The sequence below is a fragment of the Drosophila suzukii genome, chromosome X (assembly GCF_043229965.1).
Source record: "Drosophila suzukii chromosome X, CBGP_Dsuzu_IsoJpt1.0, whole genome shotgun sequence".
Taxonomy (NCBI): domain Eukaryota; kingdom Metazoa; phylum Arthropoda; class Insecta; order Diptera; family Drosophilidae; genus Drosophila; species Drosophila suzukii.
In genome coordinates this window covers 20654352-20680445 of record NC_092084.1, presented here as the reverse complement: position 1 = coordinate 20680445, position 26094 = coordinate 20654352, and the positions used below count along the sequence as shown (strand labels likewise).

Below are 26094 nucleotides of genomic sequence, written 5' to 3'. Positions count from 1 at the left end.
GTTGCTAATAATCTATTTAAATTCCCAGGCTCCCGACTTCGACAAGCAGCCCTTCCTGCCCATGGTGAACTACAGTGCGGATGAGCAGGACCAGAACGCCTTCAAGGCGATAGTCTACCAGCCTCCTGGCCAGCGACAGCGTCACCTGCGGGTGGGCAAACAGCAGCTGCAGCTGGACACCTCCTTGGAGGCCTCTCCACCGGATTCCTACCTGCCAGGACGCCACTTCCGGGTGGGCAAGCAGCAGCACCAGCAGCAGCAGCTCCAGCAACTCCAGCAGCAGCCACAGATCTACGAGCCTCAGATCTACAGCACGCCAGTGCCCCAGTTTGTGGACGATCCACAGCAGCTGAGGCCCCCATCCCCTGTCCAGTCGAATCCCCTCCAATTCTGGCAGCGACCACCGCCGCAATTCAAGCGGGTTCGACCCAGCAGCAAACAGGGACACCCTCATTCCCATCCCCATGCCCATCCCCACTATCCGCCGTACTATGTGCCAGGCTATCCCAGTGCCCCTTCGGCGGAACCCCTATACCGTCTGGTGCCCGTGGCCCAGCACAAACACTGGAGGAACAAGCAGCCCCAGCCGCAGCAGCAGGTGCAGTCCCAGCCCATCCAGGTGCAGGCCCAGAATCAGGGCTATCCCGACCGGAGCGTGAACATAGGCCACAGCCTCGCCGGCGACATTCTCGTGAACTACAACACAAACAACCAGTTCAATCCGCAGGCGGAACTGGTGCCCCAGGCCCAGTTGGCGGCACCGCCTCCACCGCTATCCTATCAGGCCCAAAGTGGTCAACCCTTGTGGTCCGATAGGGAATCCCGGGATCGGGATCGGGACAGGGAGCGATCGGTGAGGCAGTCGAGGGAACAGCAGCAGCAGTAATAGTATATCATAATCCGAGTAATCATGTCGATAATGATGGTTTCTATGTCATTGATAAACGTAGTGTCAAAATGTGATCTATAGGGAGGCCAATCCGCTATCGAATCCCAGCCTAGACGACAAGATGTTAATGGTTCCATATGTAGTAATCGTCCTTTCATGTTATACCATTTCATTCATTCAACCCCGATTATGGTCTCATTTTCGTATTTCAACATTTCCATATTTTGTGATTGATGTTTTTCAATAGTATTTATGGATATTCCTCGAAAACATAAAAAAATGATTTAATCTCAAAATTGTTTAGTTTTTTCGGATCTATACAAAGCTTGTTTTGCCTCTCCGGTTTGACTTTCATTAAAACTCTACTTAGTTAACGAAAATCTATCCAATCAAGCTCAATCCAACATTATTTCGCGTTCTTCTTCCACTAACAAATAGTTACGTTATGTAGAGCTGGTCATATAAGAGATAAACCCCGATTTGATCCTGTTGCTCAAATCTCGATGGTGATCGACAATCGATATATATCGACAATCGCTGATAGGGATGCAACAAACACATACACATACATATATATTTATACCATATATAAGAACCTATATCTCCCTATGCGGTAAAAAATATATTCACAAACCTATGTAAATAATAAACGAGTGTAGGCGCTACAGACACCACTTAGTCCTAGGGGCAGTAAAATACATGCATATATGTATGTAAACTTTATCGATATCTATAGGAACGAAGGATACTTCGTTTAGCCGTAGCTATCTGTTTTATCCTGCACACACTATATGTATTATTTTTTTCTATTTATTGTAATCTGTTTTTGAATGTTTTCCAAAATCATTGCAAAACTTTGTATAAAAGCCATAACAACTAAGGTCACTATAAGTTAAAATCACGCTATGCTACTAATAAACACTATGCGTAAAATAAATCTTTAGTTTGTAAAACATACATAAAAATATTTTTTTTTGTTAATTTTAAACGAATTAAATAATTTGTAGACTCAAATTCTTATTATTGAAATAAAGCAAATTGAAAATAATGAGTGTTTTTAGAAGGCGTGATAAGAACTGAGAATGAGAAAATATCGTATCGATATAATTTATCGATATTTAGATGTATCTTCCTTGAACTTGCAACCTTTTAGATCGCAAACTTATCGATATCAAATCGATTATTTTCTAACGATACACAACAGCTGGCTGGATGTAAACAACGGTATTTGCGCATGCGCAGGACGAAAAGAGAGCGGGAGAGTGGGCCAAGAGAGAGTTTATGGGGTAGGAAGGACGAAAAATCGATGAAGGACTATCAGCAGGAAGCTCTAAGGAGCCGATTGACTTTGGGCCGTAAAATGATTACGGGCTAAAAGCTAAAAAACACGTCGTGCGAGAGCGAGAGAGGGAGAGTGCAAGAGAGAGAGAGAGAGAGGGAACAAGGAGCAACAGCAACAGCAAGCGAAACTTGAAAAATCCCTGCTAAAAATATAGCAAATATTAAATTAGAAAAATTCAAAAAAACCTATATAACAATAAGAGGACTTCAAGGAAATCTGCTGGGGCATTATAATAAACAATTCATCACCTTGTGTGCGTGCGTGTGTGTGTGTGTGCCATAACTCCTATACATTTCAAGCATACAGGAAAAAACGGAACGGAAAACCAGAAATAGGAAAAACCAAGTGAAAATTGAGGTGGAGCGGGTGGTAAACGCTGGGAAAATGGCATTAAAAAAGGCAAAATGACCCCTACAAACTGAATAAAAATTCTATTAGCCATCGAATTGATTCACACACACTCACGCACACAGGAGAGCTGGGAGAACACCACCAACACCACCACCACCCCCTTTTTGAAGACAGGAGCAGCAGCAGGAGCAGAACCACCCCCAACCCCCTTCTTGCCAAGCAGCCGGCACCCACGCCCCTGCACTCTGTGTTTAAAAATAGAAAGAGCTCTGGAAATCAAATATCCCTGGAGCGCCGTTCGAGAAAATGGTAACGATGAACTCGGAGGCGGACAAAACACAAGCCACCAATGCCAGCAGCACCGCGGCGCCGGCGAAGACGGACTGCAGCAGCAGCAACAGCAGCGATCCGCTGGCGGTGTCCATTCCGCCGGAGTTGGAGGAGGCCCGATCCGCCGGAGGAGGTGGTGGAGGAAGTGCCAGCACGGCCACCCCCTCGCCAACGCCATTGCCCAATGGCAGTAATAATGGAGTTGCTTACCCGGAAACCGAGGGATCATCATCATCCTCATCGGCCTTGGCCACCGAATCATCAGTAGCAGCAGTAGCGGCAGCCACATCGGTTGCTAACCCGCCAGCAACCACTGCATCCGCAGCCACCACATCCACATCCACGGGAACAACCCTGGGAGCCAAGACCACCGCCGCCGCCGCCGCCGCCGCCGCCGCCACCACCACATCCTCCTCCTCCGCCACATCCTCGTCGACGGCGGCGGCGGCGGGCAGCAAGCAGAGCGGCAGCAGCAGCGGCCTGCTGACCGTCAGCGGGAACCATCACCACCACCACCACGGTCACTCGCAGCAGCAGTCGGCGGGTCAGTCGGCCGCCCAACCGCCCCAGCCGCCCACCGCCTCCGCCCTCGCGGTCCCAGCGACGTCGCATCATCAGCGCGGCGGCAAGAACGAGGATGCCCCCAATATACTAGTATACAAAAAGGTAATGTCCTCATCTTTATTACCCCTAATACAGTGCAACTTCAATAAAGCAAACCTGGTTTTCAGATTTACCTTCATTTTACCAGTGTCTAAATTATTATAGTATTAAAGATTAAATTATTTGAGCTATAATAGTAATAAAATATTTAATTATTTAAAAAAAAATACAATTTAAGCAAATGACCCTAAATTTGGCTTTAATACTACTAAATTGATCTCTTAAAATATGTAAAATTTCATTAAATTTGTATAATTTATAGTAAAATCGAGGTCATGGTTTTATTTATTTCTATTTTTTAGTTAGAAATTTAAAAGCTTTATTACACAGGCAGAAAGATTCAAAAACATTGTTCTTGAATTAAGAACATTCGTTCTTGAAAGCCGCGTTTAACATGATTCAAGCACATTGAAAATATATTCAACTCAAAAAATGGTTTATATGTTTTAGAACATCTTAAACTCAGATGAGAACGTCAGAATTCTCTCAGAGTATTATTGGTTCTTTATATTTTACATTTAATAGGTTTTCGGTATTTAAAAATCTGAAATATAAATAAGATACAAAAAGTCTTTGCAAAAACTAGAAAACTGTTAGTTTTGGACTAAAAAAAACTATAATTTAAAATATTTAAGCATTTAGAATTGTCTGAGCCACTTAATTTATAATTTAGATTTTCAAAATAATTTAAATGCATGATGATAACTATTAAAAAGACTCTAAGGCCCTAATGCGCTTGCCAATATATTGATTGTGCGTGTGCCGACTAATTGACAATAATTGAATCGATTCCTTTCGCAGATGGAGGCAATTATCGAGAAGATGCAGGCGGAGTCGACGGGCGTGGCCGTGCGCACGGTGAAGGCCTTTATGAGCAAGGTGCCCTCGGTGTTCACGGGAGCAGACCTGGTGGCCTGGATCCTGAAGAACTTCGATGTGGAGGACGTGACGGAGGCCCTGCACTTCGCCCACCTGCTCAGCTCCCATGGCTACATTTTCCCCATCGACGATCATGCGCTGACCGTCAAGAACGACGGCACCTTCTACAGGTGAGTGCTGATCCTATAGGATCCTTCCGATCTTTAATTATTTTTTTTTTTACAGATTCCAGACGCCCTACTTTTGGCCCTCGAATTGCTGGGAGCCCGAGAATACGGACTATGCCGTCTACCTTTGCAAACGCACCATGCAGAACAAGACGCGACTCGAGTTGGCCGACTACGAAGCCGAGAATTTGGCCAAGCTGCAGAAAATGTTCTCCAGGAAGTGGGAGTTTATATTTATGCAGGTAATATTAATATAATAACTGGAAAAAGCCAATCTCAAAGGTTCTTGGCTTGAGAACTGGTATTCGTACTTTTTCGAGAAGAAACGTTCTTGAAATCAAGAGGAAAGTACTCTCGCGATTGTTTTTTTGAGATGAAGCGGTCTTGAAATAGAAATAAACACATTTTGATTTTTTTAACGATAGAAATAATTGAGAGATTGGCACAATTTTAGATAATTCGATATTTTTATAAAATTATAGACATTTGCTAATCTTTAATAAACTGCCTGATTATGCATTAAATCATATTTAAGATTTCTAGAATTGCAGAATTATTCGTCAAATGAATATTTAAATAAATATTTTTTTCTTAAAAATTAGGTATTCAAATACATTTTTTAATTCGGCCGATAAATCCAGATAAATGTTAAAATCATGACTATAAACTTTAAACGTCATGTTTAATTGTATTAATCCCTTTTTATAATCCTCTTTGATCCATTGATTATATCCACGAATATGTACATAGGTCTTAAAACATTACATATTTTTCATATAAGTAAAAGAAATAATAAGTCTTAATTTAACATAGCTTCTTATTTAATAAGATCTATTGTCGACCGGTGAATAATGTTGAAATATATTTTTTTTCAGGCCGAATCGCAGAGCAAGGTGGCCAAGAAGCGGGACAAGCTGGAGCGGAAGGTGCTGGACTCGCAGGAGCGGGCCTTCTGGGACGTCCACCGGCCGATGCCCGGCTGCGTCAACACCACCGAAATTGATATTAAGAAGGCCTACAGGAGGGGCGGTTCCAGCCACGGAACCGGGTCCGCCGGTGCCTCCTTGGCCAAGAATCCCGTCGAGCAGCTGACGCGGATCATCGCCCTGCGCAAACAGAAGCTCGAGCGGCGGACAATCAAGGTGTCAAAGGCGGCCGAGGCGTAAGTAGCCCATAAGTAATACCATTTATAAATAAAACTATTAATATTCGGTAATTTTAAATTCAATCGTCACCAGTCTGGTTGCCTACTACGATCAGTACAATGAGTTCGATTACTTTATAACCTCGCCGGAGCTGCCGAATCCTTGGCAAACGGACAGTACCGAGATGTGGGATACGGAGAAAAATAGGTGAGATGTTTTTTCAATATTCTAGAAATATAATTATGGATTTTAAGATTCCTAATAATTTATTTAAAATTAATTTTTGACACCACAGCAAAGAAGTTCCTGTGCGTCGCGTGAAGCGCTGGGCATTCAGTTTGCGCGAGTTGCTAAACGATGGCATCGGTCGGGAGCAGTTCACCAAGTTTTTGGAGAAGGAGTACAGCGGCGAGAATCTCAAGTGAGTCCATAAATTGATTTAACTCGAAGAGCTGCAAACATGTATTATTGGGGGTGGCAAAAGTCACTATGGTTTTTAAATCTCTTTCAAATTTAATTTTAGGTGCCCACAAGTATGCAACAATGTATTTTAAGCTCTTGAGTTCCTTAATTCCTTTATTAACTGCATACTTTTAGACACCTAAAATGTCAATTAAAAGAGATTTCAAAACCGTAGTAATTTGTGTAACGCCTTTTATTCAAAAGCTTACATAGAGCCTATCCTTCACTGAAAATATGATTTCGATTCTCCCTCTACAATTTTTGTTCCCTAAAATATGTCTAAATTTGTAATATGAAGAGGACAAAGCTAAAACTAAATAATGAACACATTATAAATTATTAATCGAGGCTGTTAAAAACATCTAGCATTTTCAAATCAAATTTAAAGGTGTTTCAAAGTATGCAACAATATAATTTGAATAGGGATGCCCGATAGATTTATTTCCAAATACGAAGTTATTCTTTCACTGCATACTTTTATACAGCTTTAAAAGTCAACTGTTCATATTTATACTATATATTTTTGTAATCAATGGAACAACTTCAATCTAAGTGTATACATTTTATAGATTTTTTTATAATGTTGACCTGACTCCTTGATCCTAGCTAATAATACCTCTCCACATCCTTTCAGATTCTGGGAATCGGTGCAGGAAATGAAGGCGCTGCCGCAGTCGGAGATCAAGGAGGCCATCCAGAAGATCTGGCAGGAGTTCCTGGCCCCCGACGCCCCCTGCCCGGTGAACGTGGACTCCAAGTCGGTGGAGCTGGCCCGCGAGGCGGTCAACTCACCGAGCGGCCCCAATCGGTGGTGCTTCGATGTGGCCGCCTCGCACGTTTACCACCTGATGAAGAGCGACTCGTACTCCCGGTATCTGCGATCCGACATGTACAAGGATTACCTGAACTGCTCACGCAAGAAGATCAAGTCCATACCGAATCTGTTCGGGGTGAAACGTTGAGATACGCTGCGGGGATTCCCCGTCATCGCAGTCGGCTAGGATCCAGAATCCTTGATGCCTCGGGCAGGGGAATTACCATATGCACTTGGTACTCATATGTATGCCCAGTTTGTATGAACTTAAACGTTGTTACTCATCTAATTGTCTGCCACTGTGTCGCGTGTTCTCTCGATTTTGAACGTTTTTTATTGCCATTTTTGTATTTGATTGTTCGTTGATCGATTATGCGTTACCTCAAAGTGCCCCCTAAAATCCCTCACGGTATACAACTCACTCTCTAGCCGTCTCCCTCTTAATCAGACAAAAAGCAAAGACACCACTTAAGATGGAAATAAGAAACTGCCAAAGGCCTAAATAAGATTACAAAAATCGAAAACTGGAGGTTTTACGTAAAGTCCACGGATATTTTAAAACAATTACTTGTTGTCGTCTAAAAGTAGGATTGCTTTTACATTTTCCTTACAATAGATTTTATTTGTATTGTGATGAAGGGAACTAATTCCCCCACCGAAAAATTAAACTAAAATGACTAAGATTTTGAAATCACCCTTAAAGGTGTCTAAAAGTATGCAGTAAAAAATAAATGTCGTCTTTCAAAAAGAATACATGACTATGGCACATCGAAATACATAGTTTTATACTTTTGGACACCATTATGAGTGATTTCTGCGGTAGTTCTTTTTATTATTTCTTCCAAATATATAATTCCAAATTCAAAACATTCAAATGTTAGCCTACTTAAGGGCACTTCAATAATTGTTTTAAAATCTATAGATTTTTTGCAAAGCCTTATTTATTTTAAACGAAAAGTTGAGACGAAAGACAACACCAACAACCGCCGAGACCTTATTCTCATATTCATAATATACAAGCAAATACGAATTATTAATTATTAGCCAAAAAGCATAACGATCGTAATCGAAGACACCAAGAAAATATGAAGAAAAACCAAAGAGAAAACCACTAGTAAATGTCAAACTGTAACCGAAAAACACCAAAACTAAGCAAATGCAGAAAATCCCCAATCTTAAGAGGTACATACATATACTCAAAATACGAGAATAAGCTTAACGACTAGGAAGCCAAGGCGGAAATCTTACGTAAATTAAAAACAAATTGAAAGGCCAAACATGCCAGGCATCTTTTGTCAGCGATTGATGACAATTCAGCTATTCAGCCGGTAACATTTTAAGCAGCTTTCGACACGATCCCCAAACCCTATAAAGAACCCCAACTGAAAAATGCGAAAAAATCAAATCTTTGGATTAAGTTCCTTTATCACCGTGATTAGGTGTCTCGTCTCTTTTCAACACTTCTTTTCCCTCTCTCTCACACACACACACACCTGCACAACCCGCGCACACACACACACACTCACATATCGTTAAGGAGCCAGAAAATTAAAAAGAAACTAAGATTTTAATCATAATATTTTTTTTGCCGCTCACTGTGCTCGTTTTGTGTGTGTGATTTAGAGGAAGAGGCTAAAATGTTTTTGTTTTTAGTGAATGTTTAGAATAAATTATGTTAATAATAGGCAGTAAATGGATAGCAGGTTGGAAAAGAGAGGGCGAGAACCAAGTTCGGTTGGGCGAGAGGGCGTTGAAGTAGTAGGATAGGTAGGGTCAAAGGTGTGATAGCTTATAGGAAGTTAGAACAAACAAAAAAAAAAATCAAGTGAGCTTTACGAAAAAATATAAAGGGGCTTAAAACTAGGGATGGCCAGCCAACTTGGTTCTCTCAGCAAAATCTCTCCTCTAAACATTTTCGGATTTGGACAAACGGGGTAAACCCCGAAAACATAACTAATATAGTTGTGGTCAAAACAATAGCATTGGGGGCTTGGGAAAAACTCTAATTAGTGCCGCAAGAAAAAAACTTTAAGACAAAAATATAATATTAAAACTCTTAAAAGCAATCATTTGTAAGTTAGTGGTCTTAAAAGGCATTAAAAAAACTACAATCTCAATTTTATCCAAGTATAAAACACCTTGGTTCAAACCAAAATAGGTTCAAAGTATATTAAAAAACCTTTTTTGTCAACTTATGTTTACAATTGGAGATTTCTACATCAACGATTTTGTTTAAATTTTATTTTTACTGTAAATAGATATTGCAATGTACTCTTCATTTAATCTTAAAATGCCAATTCTACAATCATTTTGACCACAACTGTATGATAGTGGGTGCAGCTAGACATATATGTTTATGTGAAACATCAAACTGATCCCAGGATCTTTCGGAATAGCAATTAGACTTAGGTAAACTAAGGAACTTGGAACTTGAAACTTGGAACTATATGAAACACACACATGTAATTTGCACACACACACACACACTCACGCACTCATGCTGCCTACTTTTGGGCCTAAAAAAGAAAGGGTTGAAAAATCCCAGGCGTATTATATGTATCTAATTAGGATCGCATTGTGTGTGTCTATCTAATTGTAACTGTAATTGTAATTGTAAATGGTGTCTACAAATTAACGAGCAAATAATAACTATTACTATACAGTATGAGGTATACAGAATTCATTAAAGGTAACAGTAACAGTAACAGTAAAAGTAAAGGTAATTAAACGTGAAAAGTAAAAGTAAAAATTATAAAGTACGATATATATAAACCATGTATCTCGATGTGCGTCTGTGTGTTGGTAGTGACAAATTTAAATCGATTTCAAAATAGCCAAAGCTAAAACTAGAAGAAACTGGGAAATCCCTATCGTCTCACACACAATTTTCCTTTGGCTTGCCACTGTTATCGTTTGCCAGATTATATATATAATTACATATATGCATATAGGAACTGTTGGCCAACTGTTTTCCCCCTTTTAACTGTTCCAACGCCCCCACCTAAACGAAAATAACCATTAAATGTAGCGGAAACTATAAAAACTCTAAACAAAATCGATGGATAACTAAGGGTTAGCAGGGGTATATTCCCACTTGATTTGGAGAACACTAATTAAATCAAATAATCAAAAAAAATATTCGATATATGTACGTGTACACAACAAGCAACAGCAAACAACTTTTTAGGTTTAGCCCGCAGCAAAAGTAAAAAAATCACATAAAAAACCACATCAACCAAATCAATAAGTATTAAATATGAAACAACAACTGCAAGCAAGGAAAACTACAACCAAAAAACACAAAAAGCGGCCGCGTTTATTGTAAATTGTTCAGCAAGAAAAACAAAAACTGAAGTAAATAAATAAAAGCGCAATTTAAGCAACAAAAACAAAGGTATAAAATAAATGAAATTTAATTGTGACACAAAACTAACTAAAACACAAACTTCAAGAAACAACTCCTGTGTTTAATTTGTTCTGGGTCCTAATAGAAGTTCAAGTTTCGGAGTGTTTAAGCTATGGAATTCCCATATATTATATTATCTAATGACAAAAAAAAAACTAGTTTGACTAACAGAGACTTCGAGCTAAGGAAGTTTAGGCTATTGAAGTAATATCTATTGTGTAATATCTTATTTTACAGATCTACACGATCCCTGTAGATCACAGCTCTCTACACTTCAATTATAATAATATTATTTTGAGTTTGGGAACGTACATCGAAGTTTATAATGTTTAATGTATATTTTGCTTATAAGTAACAATTGATTTTTAGAAAACCTCAATTCTCTAAGGACAAACTTGCTTACTTTATTTTTCTCAGGAATTTTTTCTAACTAGTTTCAGATGTAGAAATTGCTCATCAGTTGCTATAAGAGTAGGTGGTATATTGAGTTCATAAGTAGCATTTGTTTTTTTAGAAAACCTAAACTCCCTATGGAGAACATTGCTTACATTATTTTTTCCAGGAAATTTGGTTGAGTAGCTTTAGATCTAGGAACTTTTCATGAGCTGTTATAAAAGTAGGTGGTTCTATTGAAAATACTGGAAAAACCCCAGACTGAAATCGGAGTTTCCGTTGGGTTATGTTTCTGGTTCTAGTTCTGTTTCTGCCGAACCCAAATCGGTTGGCAATAGAGCCACCACCCACACCCTGACACGATTGTCTAAGTATTTACCTTTGTGATTTTATTTTTTTGTCATATATTTTTACCAGCGAGGTCTCGAGATAAGCCTGAGCAACAACGACTTCCCGTCCCGCAGAGCGGCAATAAAGCAACTGCTGCCCCATTATCAATTTGTCTCCCGGAATATGAATATGGCCAAGATTTATCCGGGGGACGCGACTTATCTAATTTGCTTTTGGCAGGGCTTTGGCTTTTGACTTTCGGCCAAGTCGAGATACAGATACGAATGACAGTGGAGGTAAAGATGCAGGCATAGATACAAATACAGATAGAGATACAGAGAGACATGGGACGTGTGTAGCATTTTGCGCAAGTTTTTCCAAGGGGTATGGGGATGCTACGGGGGCCACGGAGGAGCCCGATCACGTTTTCGCTATAAAACCTTAAATGGGACTATGCCCCTCTATGCCCCGTTCTCTACAGATCTGCGTACCTGGAAAAAGAGTGCTGATCTCGAGTCATTGCACTGCCCATGTGTTCATCGAACTATCTGTGTATCTCTATGGTAACGGTACGGCACATTCCCCTCGCCAGGTTTTCGTATCCAGGGTAATTCTCTCTATTTGACGCCTCATTCGGGGCATTGATAATCCATTGACCCACATTTATTTTAAATTAATTCCACTGATCACGAGTACGCGTACAATACACAAAACAAAATAATATTCGGATGACGCAATAGGATTTTATTGTTCAAGTTTAACAGATCAAAAAAATTAGTCTGATAACGGGAAAGGTAAGGTAGTCTATAAATTAGGACTCTTCTTAATAATATTTTAAAACGTTTCCATTTTCTGATTTTTAGGTATTACATAAAAAATATGAGAAAAGTTGTAAACTTATAACCCTGAATGATTGTGCTAGTTCTTAAGACTTATTTAAAGGAGATTTTATTTTATCTTGAAAATAAACCCCTTAAGATTTAAATCTCATTTTTATTTTAAGCATACATAATAGAACTATTTTTAAGTGGAACTTGTTTTATGTATGTATGTATCTACAAAAAGAAGATATACGCAGAATGAATTCTTTATCTTTAAGTTCTCTTTATGGCTCCAACTTTTTTATGACATTTTTTTGCGTCTTTATTATTTAAACAGAAGTATTTTCATGTTACATTGTATAACCTCTAATGCAGTAGCTTCCATTTATTGTACTTCACGATCCTTGTACATGTAATCTTCTTTTGGATCTTAGTCAGTTCCTGATACTCCCCGCTGAAATTGTAAATCTAAGACCCACGATTAAGGTGAGAACCATAAACATTTCTGGGAGCCAACTATCCAAAAAAAGACACAAATAAATACCAGCAAGTGCAAAATTTCACCACTTGCCAGGCGAAGAATGTGCGGATAAAGATAAAGGTAGATAAGAGTGCAGAAGACCAAAGACCGAAGACAGAAGACAGAAGAGGTGTCTTCTCTTATCATTGCTTTTGTGTGTGCGTGTGCAGATCGTAAAGCTGGGACAACAACAACAAGCGTTGGCCCATCGTCGCCTTAATGTGTCACATTGGCAATCAGATAACGGCATCTCTTATCAACAGGCTCCCGAGAAAGAGCGATCACTAGAAAGAGAGCACACGGACGAAGAATTGCGAAGACAGTCTTCGGCTCGCGTCACGATTCACACAGCTGACCTAGAGTGTGTGAGAGGAGGAGAGAGCGCAACTAGCTCTTCAGATATCGCACATAGAGATGCTGCGATCCTTGTGATTTTGATCAGTGATCACTTACTCGTTTTCAGTGATCAAATCCTTGAAAATGAAATCAGGAACATCATACTTGGCGATAATATGCATTTCTTATAGTACCTAAATGTGTGTTTATTTATAAATCTTAAATGTTTTTAACAATGTTGATTCACTAGCTGGTGGCTTTGTTTCCGTCAAGGTCTAGTTAAAGCTATTTAGAGAACAAAACTGCAAGAAATGCAAACTGATTACTAAGAAGCCAATATGCGGGTTACTAAACTGAAATAAAATGCCCTAATTCTATTTTGAAAGTTGGTTTTTATAACAAAGCAAATGAAAGAACAAACAAATAACTTTTTTGGTTTTTTTAAAGTTTTTTAAAGGTTTTTTATATAATTTTCCTCTTACTAAAACTGCAGCTAGCTATAAAATTGATACTATATTACTCTTTCATTAATATATGAGTGTACATCTTATACTTAAGCTTATTAAGCTGAATGGGTTTCTATATATGTATGTAGGTAGAAGTATCTTTATACCCGTTACTCGTAGAGTAAAAGGGTATACTAGATTCGTCGGAAAGTATGTAACAGGCAGAAGGAAGCGTTTCCGACCCCACAAAGTATATATATTCTTGATCAGGATCACTAGCCGAGTCGATCTAGCCATGTCCGTCTGTCCGTCTGTCCGTCTGTCCGTCTGTCTGTCCGTCCGGATGAACGCTGAGATCTCGGAAACTATGGGAGCTAGGCTATTGAGATTTGGCGTGCAGATTCCTGAGCTTCTTACGCAGCGCAAGTTTGTTTCGGCACAGTGCCACGCCCACTCTAACGCCCACAAACCGCCCAAAACTGTGGCTCCTACAGTTTTGATGCTAGAATAAAAATTTTAACTGAAATGTATTGTTCTCATCAATACCTATCGATTGACCCAAAAAAAAGTTTGCCACGCCCACTTTAACGCCCACAAACCGCGAAAACTTGTGACGCCCACAATTTTCATGCTAGATAAAAACTCTAACGCCCATAACGCTTAAATCTGTATACCGCCGGAAGGTGGCGCATTTTAATCTCGCTTTGCTGCTTGCATATCTCCATATAGCTGAGTAACGGGTATCTGATAGTCGAGGTACTCGACTATAGCGTTCTTCCTTGTTTTAGTATCAATTCCCACTTTCAAAAATCAAACGTATAAGTTCGAAACTCAGTTGATCCTACAATTGAAAATTTAAATGAGTTATATAATAAAACTTAACTCATTTCAGTTATAATAATTATAGTTTCCTTTGTATATGTATAAAACTCATTATGTATAAAACTCATAATGATATCGGTCCCTAATTGAAATAAATACATCTATACAAATACAAAAATATATAAAAACTAAAAAAAAATTGGTTTTGAACCCTGCTTTAAAAAAAGTTTTCAGTACCGCTGGATTTGGTCCCTTGAGTTTCTTTCTTATACAAATACAATAATCGTAGATCACAGCATCTCTGGTGCGAAGAATGGAGAACGGAGACCGGAGAGCGGAGAGCATCTTTGCGAGCCCCAACAACAGCGCCAACGTCGACGCCTCCGCCTCAGCCGACGTCGACAGAGGAAGCCGAGGCGCTGGCAGCGACGACGGCGATCTGGCAGTCGCTTCTCAGCATTCTTCGCCTCTGGTTCGAAATTTTCAAACCGATCCGAAAAACATAAAGACAAGACCGAATAAAGACCGAGGAACAGGGGAGGCGGTAGACAGAAGACAGAAGAACAGAAAATAACAAAAATCCATTTCTATATACCCGACATCCGACATCGACATCGAGATCGAGATGTGTATATGAACGCAGTTCCTGCTCGTAGACCGGTCGTCCATCGTAGCATCGTTGTGTTCCACAGTTCCAAAGTTCAGTGAGTGGACAAAAGAAGAATCGAGGGCGGAGAATCCGAATCCGAATCCGAATTCGAGTCCTGCGCGCGGAAGAAAGAATCAACCGAAGATTTGTTGTAATGGTGCACAGGCGCTGGATTCTCTGTGAGAGCGGCGAGGATCCAAACTTCAGGAAGGAGCACTACGAGTACACCCAAAGCCAGCACCGATAAATTGCGAATTCAAAGCCAAAAACCACATCCAAAATCCCCTCGAAGAAGTCCATTCAACTTGCTGCAAATATTTGTGCCAACGATCTCATTTGCAACCGCAAAATAATCAAAACATAACAAAACAAAAATAAGTTTCAAATAAAAAATAAAAAAGCCCCTACGAAAGAACAATTGAAACGCGTGCATAATTGTTAAAACAAAAAAAAACAAATTTCGGTGCTTTTTGTTTGTATTTTTTATTGTTTGGTTTTTTGTGCTCCTTTAAATGTGAAGAAGAGAATTTGAGAATTGCAAACTCGAGAAGAGCAAAAAGTGCGTGAGACAGAGAGCAAAAAGAGTGGAAGATCGGCAGCCAAAATAACATTTTCGAGTGAGTACACAGAAAACAAATAATTTTAAAATTAAAGATCCTAAATATTTAATAATATAAACACAAAACTCCATAGTTCAACCTAGAATTGCACACTATATATTGAATTGGCCCCTGAAAACATGTATGTAATACACATGTATTATCGCCTATTAATCTTATAAGTTGAGTACTCCCATTCAGTATTATCAAAAGGTTTCCTAAAGGTCAAATGTATAGTAAACATAGATGACGTCTCCATTGATTCATTATCATTATTAAAGGTAACATTAAGATGGTAATCTCCTATAATACGCTTATAGAGTGGGTTCCTTTTGCCGAGTGTACGAAAGGCCGACAAACATGTTTACCGCGAGTAACCCCCCAAAAACCCCTCTATTTCCAAGGCTATAAATAAAATGCACAAAATGGGAAAAGCCAAAGGAGTGAAAGGGATGGCAAAAAGCTGATGTGCATATTTGTATTTTCACATTTTTTTGTCCTCTATGTGGGCCATGCAGTTTGGCAAAAAAATGAACTATCGTATCGCTTGAAAAACAGGTGTTTTCGTTTTCATCTCTTATCAGCAGTGGAACAAAGCAATGTTTCGAAATCCCCTTGAGAAAAAGGTAAACAAAAAACGTTTCTACACTTTTAAATGTTTTTTTTTTTCTTTCATAAAAACGAGAAGAATCGTCAAGAGCAACAACAGATAAATAAAATTTATTGATAGCAGGCAAAAAAAAATTAAATTTTTTTCATCATTAGTTTCTATATATAGTAGCGTTGTATACACACACTTCTTGCGCAGTCCAGCATAGGAAAATATATAAAAAGAAGAAGAGAGTAGAAGAACTAGCAGAACGAGCCGAGGCACTTGTATTCCTATTTTATGATGGCCACCAATTATTGTCAAAAACTTGACTACGTGACCAAACAGGAAATAGAGAAGTGATGAGGCGAACAAGTGAGGAATCTTTTTTTTTTCTGGGGAAGCTTTCACTCCACAGGGGTCACAGGCCCCCGTCCCGCTTCTCTCCCCCCTCCCCCAATTCAGTCAATCAAAAAGCATCGACAAACAAATTCTACCCCCCATTTACAATTAAGCGACACTCGGAGATCCGATCAATTAATACATTAATAATGCCTCTTCATGGCAACGTCATCGTATCATTTGTTTCTGGTTCATGTAAAGCACTTAAACATATTGATGCACACATGCTTACAGTACCGGTTAAGATGGGTGTACTACTGGAAGTTATAAGATATTTACTAGATAAGATTTTATAAATCTTTTTAGAAGAATTCGTTATTTATTGAACAAGTAGTATTATAATATGTATGGAATATATCAAGAGTTAAAGATGATAATCTGTTTTTCCAAGTTAGGATATATTTCTAGGACATGAGATGAGATTAGTAATATTAATATTAAGATATTTACAAGATACGATTTTATAAATCTTTTTAAAAGAATTCGTTATTTATTAAACAAGTAGTACTATAATATATATGGAATATATCAAGAGTTAAGGATTATAATCGGTTTTTCCTAGTTAGGACATATTTCTAGGGCATGAGATGAGATTAGTAATATTAATATTAAGATATTTACAAGATACGATTTTATAAATCTTTTTACAAGAATTCGTTATTTATTGAACAAGTAGTACTATAATATATATGGAATATATCAAGAGTTAAAGATGATAATCGGTTTTTCCTAGTTAGGATATATTTCTAGGGCATTAGATGAGATTAGTAATATTAATGTTAAGATATTTACAAGATAAGATTTTAAAAATCTTTTTAGAAGAATTCGTTATTTATTCAACAAGTAGTACTATAATATATATGGAATATATCAAGAGTAAAAGATGATAATCGGTTTTTCCTAGTTAGGATATATATCTAGGGCATGAGATGAGATTAGTAATATTAATATTAAGATATTTACAAGATACGATTTTATAAATCTTTTTACAAGAATTCGTTATTTACTGAACAAGTAGTATTATTAGGTATATGGAATATATCAAGAATTAAAGATGGTAATCGGTTTTCCCTAGTTAGGATATTTTTCTAGAGTATGATATAATATTTGCAATATTAATATTAACCCGTAGGTTAATTATAAATGCAATCTTGACAAGAAGTTCTTTTTTAAAATATCATCTATATTTAATTAGTATAGCCATAGGACCAATGTAGGTCCCCAATAGATTGCCCTGTGCTGTACTACGTCTGGTACATCCGATTCAGACTCCCTTGCAAAGTGGGCCAGACAATTCCCAAGAATTCGTTGCCTCGCTTTTTGTGGGCGTCAGTTTCGTCAAGTTTTTCTTTTTCTGCTTTAGTTTTTATGATTTTCTTGTCGCGGCAATTAAGGAAACTGTTGTGCTATGTATGTTGTGTGTGTTTGTGCCATATAGATTGCCACACATCGGATAATGGTGAGGGAGGTCGGGAATATCGCCAAGGAATTTTAATTAAATTGTGCATTGTTCTCGGCTACAAAGAAAACTTTGGTAATTAATATAAATTCTAGTTCAAGAGTTTCGTAAAGTTGCAATATTCCTAAAATGGCAAATATGCAATTACCTTAAATTGTTTTAAGTAATCTTCAAGGTTCTCTATTTTCTATTTACCTTAGAGGTAAACGGCATTGACTCGTACCGTTTATTTATGTGAAATTTCTTGGAATAAGCCTACGAAAATAAGCTTTTGAAAATCCGAGAAGCTTCTAAAAAGATGATATCATAGGACCTAGCGGCGCCACTTACTATAAACATGATATCGGATTTAATCCGATGAAAATCTACCCCAATTAAGTGCAACCCAATTGTTTGCAACCGACAATATATCATTTTTCCCTGGCAACTAATGGGAAATGTGTGCGATAAACACTTGGCTAAAAAAAATTCCCCCACAAAGTACATATGTATAGTACTATTACCACATCCACTATATCTCTTGTGGCACTTGAGCTGCACTGTCCGCCTTATCGGGAGTTGATAAGTCCCAGAAGATTCCAGGCCAACTGCAGAGCCGCCAAATCTGGATATACCCAAGTACATATAAGCGAGTATCTCGGGCACGGCTGAATCATATGGTATATATGACGCATTTGCTCCAGAAAACAAATAGGGAAATTCGCCCCTCTACTAGGAATTATATATTTTACGGCCTTGTTTTTGTTTTTTTTCTGTGACTTGGCTAATTCACTGTAAATCTGGCATACCTGAGAACAAAAAAATCGAAATAACTAAATACAAGGGCTTAAGAACAAAATGAAATAAAGAACCATAGCACTTAATGCGAATTTAGCGGTAAACAAAAGTGCAGTTCTCTCGAAAATAACTCAAGTCGAGTCATCAGAAATTCGATATATGTTATATGGAACCGATAAATGTTCTGGTGATCTCTGCACTTGGCTGATTTGTACTCCAATTGGGTTTCTGGGCCACTGCTGACGCTCGATTCGCGATCAAAGTCTCTCTTTTCAAAGTCAAGCTCAGTCGATAATGTAATGTCTGGGGTCTTATTTAGATGTATACATATATATTACACCCATTACTTTTTGCCAGCTTTTCTTTCTGACTTTTCTTTCGATTTTCCCCGTATCTGTGGGCGTAGCCGCAAGCTAATTTGTGTTTTTAGGCAATCATTTATTTATACTGCCAGTCAGCTGACAATGTGCACATGCAACCGGTAAAGATATATGCCCATATCACACGGCTAACGTCTGGATCGTATAATGTGCCTTTCAACAACTGGTCAATGACTCGTTCCGATTTTCGACCTGATGCTGATGCAATTTGTGAATGGAAGTATGCGAATAATATTCAAAATTCAGATCACGTCACGTAGTTACTACGCATATCATCCCTGGACCGGAAGTGTATAGAATACGGAAGTTCACAGCCGAAGATAGTCTTTTATCTTGCAGGTTTGAGTACTGATGATTGAAAAAAATAAGGTATAAAAATAATCTCTACACATTTATAAATATCAGCAACAACTGTAGATTTCATATATCTCACATTGCTTTATTATTATGAATACAATATTGTATACTGAATTTCTTGATTAAAGAAAATGTTTATAAAATGATGTACTTCTTCAATCTTACAAGCAATAAACATTAGTGTTTTGGACATTTTAGTTTTATCATTCATAAAGTTGAATCTTTAAACCATTAAATAAGTTAAAAATACAAAGATGGAGCTTGTTTTTTGAAGAATTTTTGGGATGCAAGAATTTACGCCGAATGAAATTTGATAGGAATGACAACGGAAAGCCTGGAAAAAGGTTAATGCGCCCCGATTTCTTACGCAAATCGTTCCAAATTGGGTCCTCACCCAGAAAGCAAACTTTATAAATTAACAACATCACTAAATCATTCAAATGAGGCGACGGGAAACGGCAGAAAAACGAGGACAATCAATGACAAACTCTTTACAACCGGCTTATATTTGAGTAAAGTCGGGTCGTTGTCTTATCAGTGAGGACTGATAATGGCGCTACGTATATATGTACACATAATATCATATTTGCATTTGTCATATGATGCATCTGTATCTGAATCTATATGGACTGCAATTAAGTGTATCTATTGTAAACGACGATTCATTCAGCAGACGCAGATGGAATTATAATTGCAAATTTCCCATTGTCTGATCGCCGAGGTTTTCCCCCTCTGGGAACTCGCCGCATTCTCTTGTGCAGAGATCTTAAGCATTTCAGCGTTAATCAAGACTTGTCGCCACGCTATCTGGTATCTGGTATATATGGTATATGGTATATGGTATCTCTTCCAAAGTTCAGACAACTTTCTGATAAAGTTCACAATATCAAAAGGAGCAATGCTTGGCAACCGGTTTCTAGATAAAGTCGAATGACAAGAACCCTATTAACTTTCCCGCTCTCATTATTTTCTTGGGCAATTACCACCTCTCCACTCCTTTCTTTTTTTTTTCTTCTCGCAATGACAAAATACTGATTTTTTCTGCTTAGCTTTTCATTCTGGAAATGCAGTTTTATGTTCGTGTGTTGCTACTCCTTGATGATGGAATTTTCTATGAACTCCTTAGATAAGTTGAGTAGGTAGGAATACATATTTCTAAAGATGTATGACATTTTATAAAAGATGAATGTAATAATATAATAAAAATTTAAAACTCTACATATTATCTTAAGGCACTTGATAGAATGTATTTTCCTATAATTTTCCTATTAGTAAAATGATATTAATTGAACACTGTTTCAAAAAGATGAAGTGATATACAGAGAAAACTCTGACTTCCTCATTTGAGTTGAAAATGTTCTTAAAATTGAATTGAATTGAAAATGTTTTCATTTTGCTCGAATCAAGGTTAATTGGCGGTATATACATTGTATATCTCAACAAATAAACTACCAGTTGAGAATATTGAGAACATTGATACCAAAATGTACTTAGACAGTTTTTAAGAACAAATGTTCTCAATTCAAGAACAATGTGTTCAAATATTTATATCTGTGTAAATGAAATTGTCAAATTTTTATTCCGCATTAATTTTTCCCCATTAAGTTTCTACCACTAGGGTATGTCCTAGGTCCATAGATCACTGTTTTGAGGCTTAGCTGACAGCATACTTTGATTATGCTATATGGCCACTTTTGCGGGACGCTTTTCCAGTCCGATTCCAACGTTTGACCGGCCCAGATCGCCACGAATCGGTTTCAGCCCGTCCGAGCTGGCTTTAATTCCCATTGTGACTTGTGTTTTCCATTTCTCTACGCTTTTTACTTTATTTATTTTGTGCAAGTCAAGTCCAATGCTGAAGTGTTAATTGACAGACGCCTTGGTAACCAATGTGCAAATAATATGTTATTATTGAAACAAATATATGTGCAAGAACGAGAAATAATCACGTGCCGCCCTTATCGTTCAAGTGAACTGGAAATCCCCCATGCAGTTGGCATATTGATAAGACAGATCTCCGATGAATTATCGCCCCTAGTTTAGAAAATCAAGTATACGCCTGGTGGGGCGACAATCCCATTTCATCTTGGTTTTCGCTCTTATCTCGGGCTCGGTGTAAAAAACACAACCATAAAGCTCTCCCCTCACAACAGCCTCATAAATAAAATGCACATAAATTACAAACTATATAAATAAATAAAAAACAAAGCACATATATAAATAGATATAAATTAATTGTAAACAGCCAGTTTTTGTTTACTTAAAGATGTTAGAAAAAACAAAAAAAAACAAACGAATTAAATAGTATTAATTTCCAGTTGTGAAAAATTCAATATAGTCAGTTGTTATTTCAGGGTAGATCGCAGTTCCCATACAAATTATTTTTGTATAATTAAACACTTTAGGTCTTTAAAGCAAATATTACAAAAAATGCGTTAAATTTAATTGATAAAACTAATTAATGAATCATTAAGGAACTAAAATTGCTTTCTATTGGGCTTTTGTCAGGGTTCTCAAATGAGAGTTACTTGAGACTTTTATTTAAGGAAGACTATTGTGATTTGTATATTTTAGCGAAGAAACTTTACAAGTCAGCGAATTTTAAAATGAAGTAAAACTTATTTTGGTTTGGTCTACAAAGTAAATAAAACTCTGGGAAATTTTTACAACAAACCCATAAAGATATCAGTAGGCTTTAAAGAGAAGGGTCTTAAGTATCTCAACTTTATTATCCCCGGTTTTTAATATAATTCATTTAAATTTATTTAATCAAATCATTTATATTTGAATAATTACAAAAATTTGGCAGCCGTTAAATTGAATTTTCCCCATCATAACCACCCTCAACAAAAAAAGTCCTCGATGGCTACAAAATCAGAGATTGCAACTGAAATTCAGCTCGAATGTCACACTCAAATCATTGAATAAATATGCTGGCAACAACAATATTGAGACAGTAATAAATAAACCAATTGATATCAATAAAAAGCAAAATAGAGGGCGATCGAAGAGGAGAAAGAGCTATATAGGTTCACACAAACCAATATCAAAATGCGCGCCGTATACGACTTGTTGCTGAGCAACGCCTTTGATCCCAGGTACGAGTAGTATTCGCCATATGTAGGTATAATACCCCCATGCACATATATAGACCACAATCCCAATCACAATCACTGGCGAGTGAACACATATAGACATTGGAATATGATACATCTTGCCGGGTAATTGAATGCTAACCAATGTTAATTGGACTCCAAACGAGAAATACTTAGCAAATATTTGGTTTCCACCGTCTGCGCCTCGGTGACGCAGTTGATTTTATTGGCAAGGGAGGGGCCTTTATCGAATGTTTATTATATTATTAAACCGATGAGATCTACGACAAAATATTTGCCAAACAAATCGAAAACAGCAATTAGGCAAGAAAGTGTTCTTCCATTGTGAACAAAGTTTGTATCTCCTACTGCAAAAATACCGTGTCATAACGTTGCAATACAAAGTATAGCAATGATCTAGTTTAATGCAGTATAATTTCCACTTCCTGACATTCAATCGATTAAAAATAAAAGTGGCACTTACACTTTTTAAGTTCTGGTAATCCAACCAGATGGGTTCTTATAAAAATTATGAAACATACCCAGAGCTAAGTGTGTGTTTAAATATAATAGCCCATTGTCTAGTTGGCTTTGCGATTACAGTTAGCGATCGGAACAGCTTCTCATGCCTATTCATTGGGGATAAACAATTGAGACCCACCAATTACCCGCTATTCCCATCGAATAGACATTAACCTCTAGGCTCTACATGGAGAAAAACAAACAAACAGAAATCAGCTGTTCTCAGATTAATCTTAATTAATGAATTAGAATTAATAAGAAATATAATTTATGTATCTATAGTCTCTAAATAACACACATTAGCAATGTAAATATGTCCTAAACTTTTTCAACAGTAATTAAGAACTTATAAATTATCGAATTTATCGACATAAAATATCGATAATTTGAAGCAATTTCGATTATTTTCTCACCATGTAACCCTGGACTTTTGTTTTGTATTCCAGAATGGTGCTGCAGAATCACAATACAGTGGTGGCCCGCTCCACACTGACGCCGAACAGCAGCAGCCAGAACTTTGGCTCCCATCCGCTGGGAAACCACGGCGGATTGGCCAACGGACCCGGATCCGGACGTAGTCCTCTGAACGCCGGACCCAGCACCCAGCGTCCCATTGTGGACCTCCTGGTGGCCATGGTGGCCGTGCCGGTGCTGATTCTTTGCGCCCTGCAGCTGGAGAAGAATCTGCGAGACAATAGTGTAGAATCGCGCTGGCTGGTCTTCGCCCTGGGCATCGGGATGCTGGTGATCAGCGTGATCATCTGTGGTTATGTCACGCACCGCATGGGCGTCTGCATTTGGGCGGGACCCATCGACGAGGCGGGAAATCGGGCTACCAATGGAGCCATGCCGCATGTAAGTCAAAAATAGAAAGTTATATTAATGAATGCACAGCCTAATAAAGCCATAAAAACACCGAAAATCGTTCATTCCAATTGCGGGTTATACGTTCTAAACATTTTTAAGCTAAAAAGGTTTTTTATTTTCGGTGATAGTCGGCAAATAATATAATTTGCTTTACAAGAAAATAATATCTTTTTTTTTAAAAATTACACAAAGAAAATTTTGAGTAAAAAATGTTCTTAAAAATATAACGACATTTTTGAAGTTGAAAATGTTTTCATTTTGCTCGAATCCAGTTGAATCAAGTTGGAAAGTTGTTAAATAAACTCAATTTAACTTTTCTCTACTCACCATTTTGTTCTAATATTGAGAGCATTGATACTAAAATGTACTTACACGGTTTTTAAGAACGAATGTTCTCAAATCAAGAACAATGTACTTGAATATTTCTCTCTGTACAAAAAAGTTCCCTTAATAGCATACACTTAATTTATTTTGGTTCCTGAAACAATATGTATGTTTTTATAATATAGACTTTATATAATCCTAACCCAGAAATAAACAACATTATGTGTTTATTGAGATATTAAAATATATTATAATATATATTCTTCTAAAAAAATGCCATCCCGACCTTTGTATTACTTATTAAACTTTGACAATTGGTTTATTAAAGAGAGCATTTATGATATACGTAGAGCTGACAAGAACTTCCTTTAAGAATCCCTAACTAATCCTGATTGTTTTCCAGATCAACTCCCAGAACGATGTGCTGCGCATAGTGGACTCCCTGCCGCCGAGTTACGATAGTGTGGTCAAGTTCGAGTTGCCTCCGCCTGCCTACGACTGCCTGGTCATAGACATGGATCAGTCCAAGGAGCTGGAGCCGCCGCAGACCTCCGCCAAGCCAGGAGCTGGGGGATCCACCTCCACCACGGGAGCCATCCTTCACATCTAGGGTGGAGTATTCGAAGGAGCAAAAGGAGGAGGAGAGAGAATTAAGAGATTTTTTCCCAACTGGCAGCGCAACGGATTTCTGTACTTGACCCACTTTAAGACCACAGGCAAACAAATCTATACCTACGATTTCGATACGCGGTATTCTGTGGCAGCTCGAGTCTTTTAAAAATATTACACAAGGCGAAAATTCTAGAGCCCACAGTCGAATACCGACATATATCCGTATATCTATTGTAAAAGTTTGGCTAAATGGTAGCTTGGCAAAGCATTATGGCATTGTATTTACTTTGATTTTAAGCAGCTAGTATTTTAACTCGTAGAGCCCATCAATAGCAATTCTCTCGCATTGTACATAGAGTTCTTTGAAACACACAGCATCTAGTCCAAAGTTGTATATATAGCCGAAAAAGAGATAACTGAACCACATGATGCGCGCATAGAAACATTTTAAGTAATATTATGATATACTTACTAAATGCCAACGCAGGGCGGGAATCAAACTACAAAACTACAGGGTAGCACTTAGTCTTAGTTTTAGCCTAAAGCCTGTATATAATTATGTATATTACGATTACAAATATTTTTATAGCCATATCGATGGCAATGTCAATTGCCAACAAAAATGCCGGAAAACGTTCAGAGTTGCTTTCCAGAAATAAAGAATTCCTATTAAGTTTATTGAAAACCAACGAAATTGTCTTGCATCTTTCAGGGGGATGGGAAAATGGATGCCCAGAAAAACAATCCACTGCATACTTTATGGTTTATTTGGTAATTCTGTATTGTAGACATTCAAGCCATTTGATAACCATGAGTCTTAGTTTTAGCCATTCAATATAAAGGTTAGTTTTGGGGAATACTTTAAGTTTGTTTTGTTCTCAAATAAATGTCAGAAAAAGTCTCAAGACTCCATAAATCACTAGATTACTAAAGAGTGGAATCATTATGTTTCCAGTATATATCCAATGCCATACATATCCATAAATAGGGATATTTTAGATAGTTCCGCCACGGTTCATTTATATTGTTTATGAACCTTATCAAGCCTTTATCAGCATCCTTTTGAGTCATTAAGACTGTGCAATTTTTGTGATTTTCCTGTATAATCTACTGGACATGTATGTATATAAGAGTATATTTAATTCTATATTGTATATTGAGTACAAATAGTACACTTATAAAATTCAAAATATCTGTTTAGGTCCTTAGGAGACATTAATGTGTTTCTTGTAAAATCGTTCAGACGAGTACATCTATGTTCAAAATATTATAATAATAACAAAATACATAACCAATATATACTTGGTATAATAGTAAAAATATTATTGTATTATATTAAATTATAA

The 26094-nt window shown here is 37.6% G+C and overlaps 4 protein-coding genes across 7 annotated transcripts in view; all 4 read left to right on the top strand.

Annotated features, from left to right (window-relative positions):
• Positions 1 to 1937, top strand: part of LOC108005385 (uncharacterized) — a 50133-nt gene extending 48196 nt beyond the window's left edge. For all 3 annotated transcript variants that reach the window (XM_036821330.3, XM_036821331.3, XM_036821329.3), the window contains exon 6: positions 29 to 1937. In XM_036821330.3, the coding sequence (XP_036677225.2) occupies positions 29 to 886 (858 nt within the window). In that variant the 3' untranslated portion in view covers positions 887 to 1937. The remainder of the gene's footprint in view (positions 1 to 28) is intronic.
• A 313-nt stretch (positions 1938 to 2250) lies between these two features.
• Positions 2251 to 10453, top strand: RSG7 (Regulator of G-protein signaling 7). The gene is made up of 7 exons (XM_036821332.3): positions 2251 to 3578; positions 4377 to 4624; positions 4680 to 4863; positions 5497 to 5783; positions 5860 to 5973; positions 6062 to 6187; positions 6863 to 10453. Exons 1-7 carry the CDS (start codon positions 2889 to 2891, stop codon positions 7188 to 7190), a joined length of 1977 nt encoding a protein of 658 aa, XP_036677227.2. The 5' UTR covers positions 2251 to 2888; the 3' UTR covers positions 7191 to 10453.
• A 4100-nt stretch (positions 10454 to 14553) lies between these two features.
• On the top strand, positions 14554 to 15012 carry LOC118878364 (uncharacterized). The gene has a single exon (XM_036821075.3). It carries the CDS (start codon positions 14920 to 14922, stop codon positions 15010 to 15012), a length of 93 nt encoding a protein of 30 aa, XP_036676970.2. The 5' UTR covers positions 14554 to 14919.
• A 146-nt stretch (positions 15013 to 15158) lies between these two features.
• On the top strand, positions 15159 to 25442 carry LOC108005488 (uncharacterized). 2 transcript variants are annotated; one of them, XM_017068794.4, is made up of 3 exons: positions 15159 to 15382; positions 23392 to 23800; positions 24540 to 25442. In XM_017068794.4, exons 2-3 carry the CDS (start codon positions 23393 to 23395, stop codon positions 24744 to 24746), a joined length of 615 nt encoding a protein of 204 aa, XP_016924283.1. In that variant the 5' UTR covers positions 15159 to 15382; position 23392; the 3' UTR covers positions 24747 to 25442. The 2 variants fall into 2 exon arrangements, with proteins under 2 accessions (XP_016924283.1, XP_016924282.1); XM_017068793.4 differs by lacking the exon at positions 15159 to 15382 and adding an exon at positions 22365 to 22426.
• Positions 25443 to 26094: the final 652 nt, after the last annotated feature.

What these genes read in the sequence shown, in the direction of transcription:
- RSG7 (XM_036821332.3), top strand. Translation starts at nt 2,889, where the DNA reads ATGGTAACGATGAACTCGGAGGCGGACAAAACACAAGCCACCAATGCC. An exon ending in ATATACTAGTATACAAAAAG is followed by an intron (nt 3,579 to 4,376) that starts GTAATGTCCTCA and finishes TTCCTTTCGCAG; the next exon opens with ATGGAGGCAATTATCGAGAA. An exon ending in AACGACGGCACCTTCTACAG is followed by an intron (nt 4,625 to 4,679) that starts GTGAGTGCTGAT and finishes TTTTTTTTACAG; the next exon opens with ATTCCAGACGCCCTACTTTT.
- LOC118878364 (XM_036821075.3), top strand. Translation starts at nt 14,920, where the DNA reads ATGGTGCACAGGCGCTGGATTCTCTGTGAGAGCGGCGAGGATCCAAAC.
- LOC108005488 (XM_017068793.4), top strand. Translation starts at nt 22,380, where the DNA reads ATGCGCGCCGTATACGACTTGTTGCTGAGCAACGCCTTTGATCCCAG. An exon ending in AGCAACGCCTTTGATCCCAG is followed by an intron (nt 22,427 to 23,391) that starts GTACGAGTAGTA and finishes TTTGTATTCCAG; the next exon opens with AATGGTGCTGCAGAATCACA. An exon ending in CCAATGGAGCCATGCCGCAT is followed by an intron (nt 23,801 to 24,539) that starts GTAAGTCAAAAA and finishes ATTGTTTTCCAG; the next exon opens with ATCAACTCCCAGAACGATGT.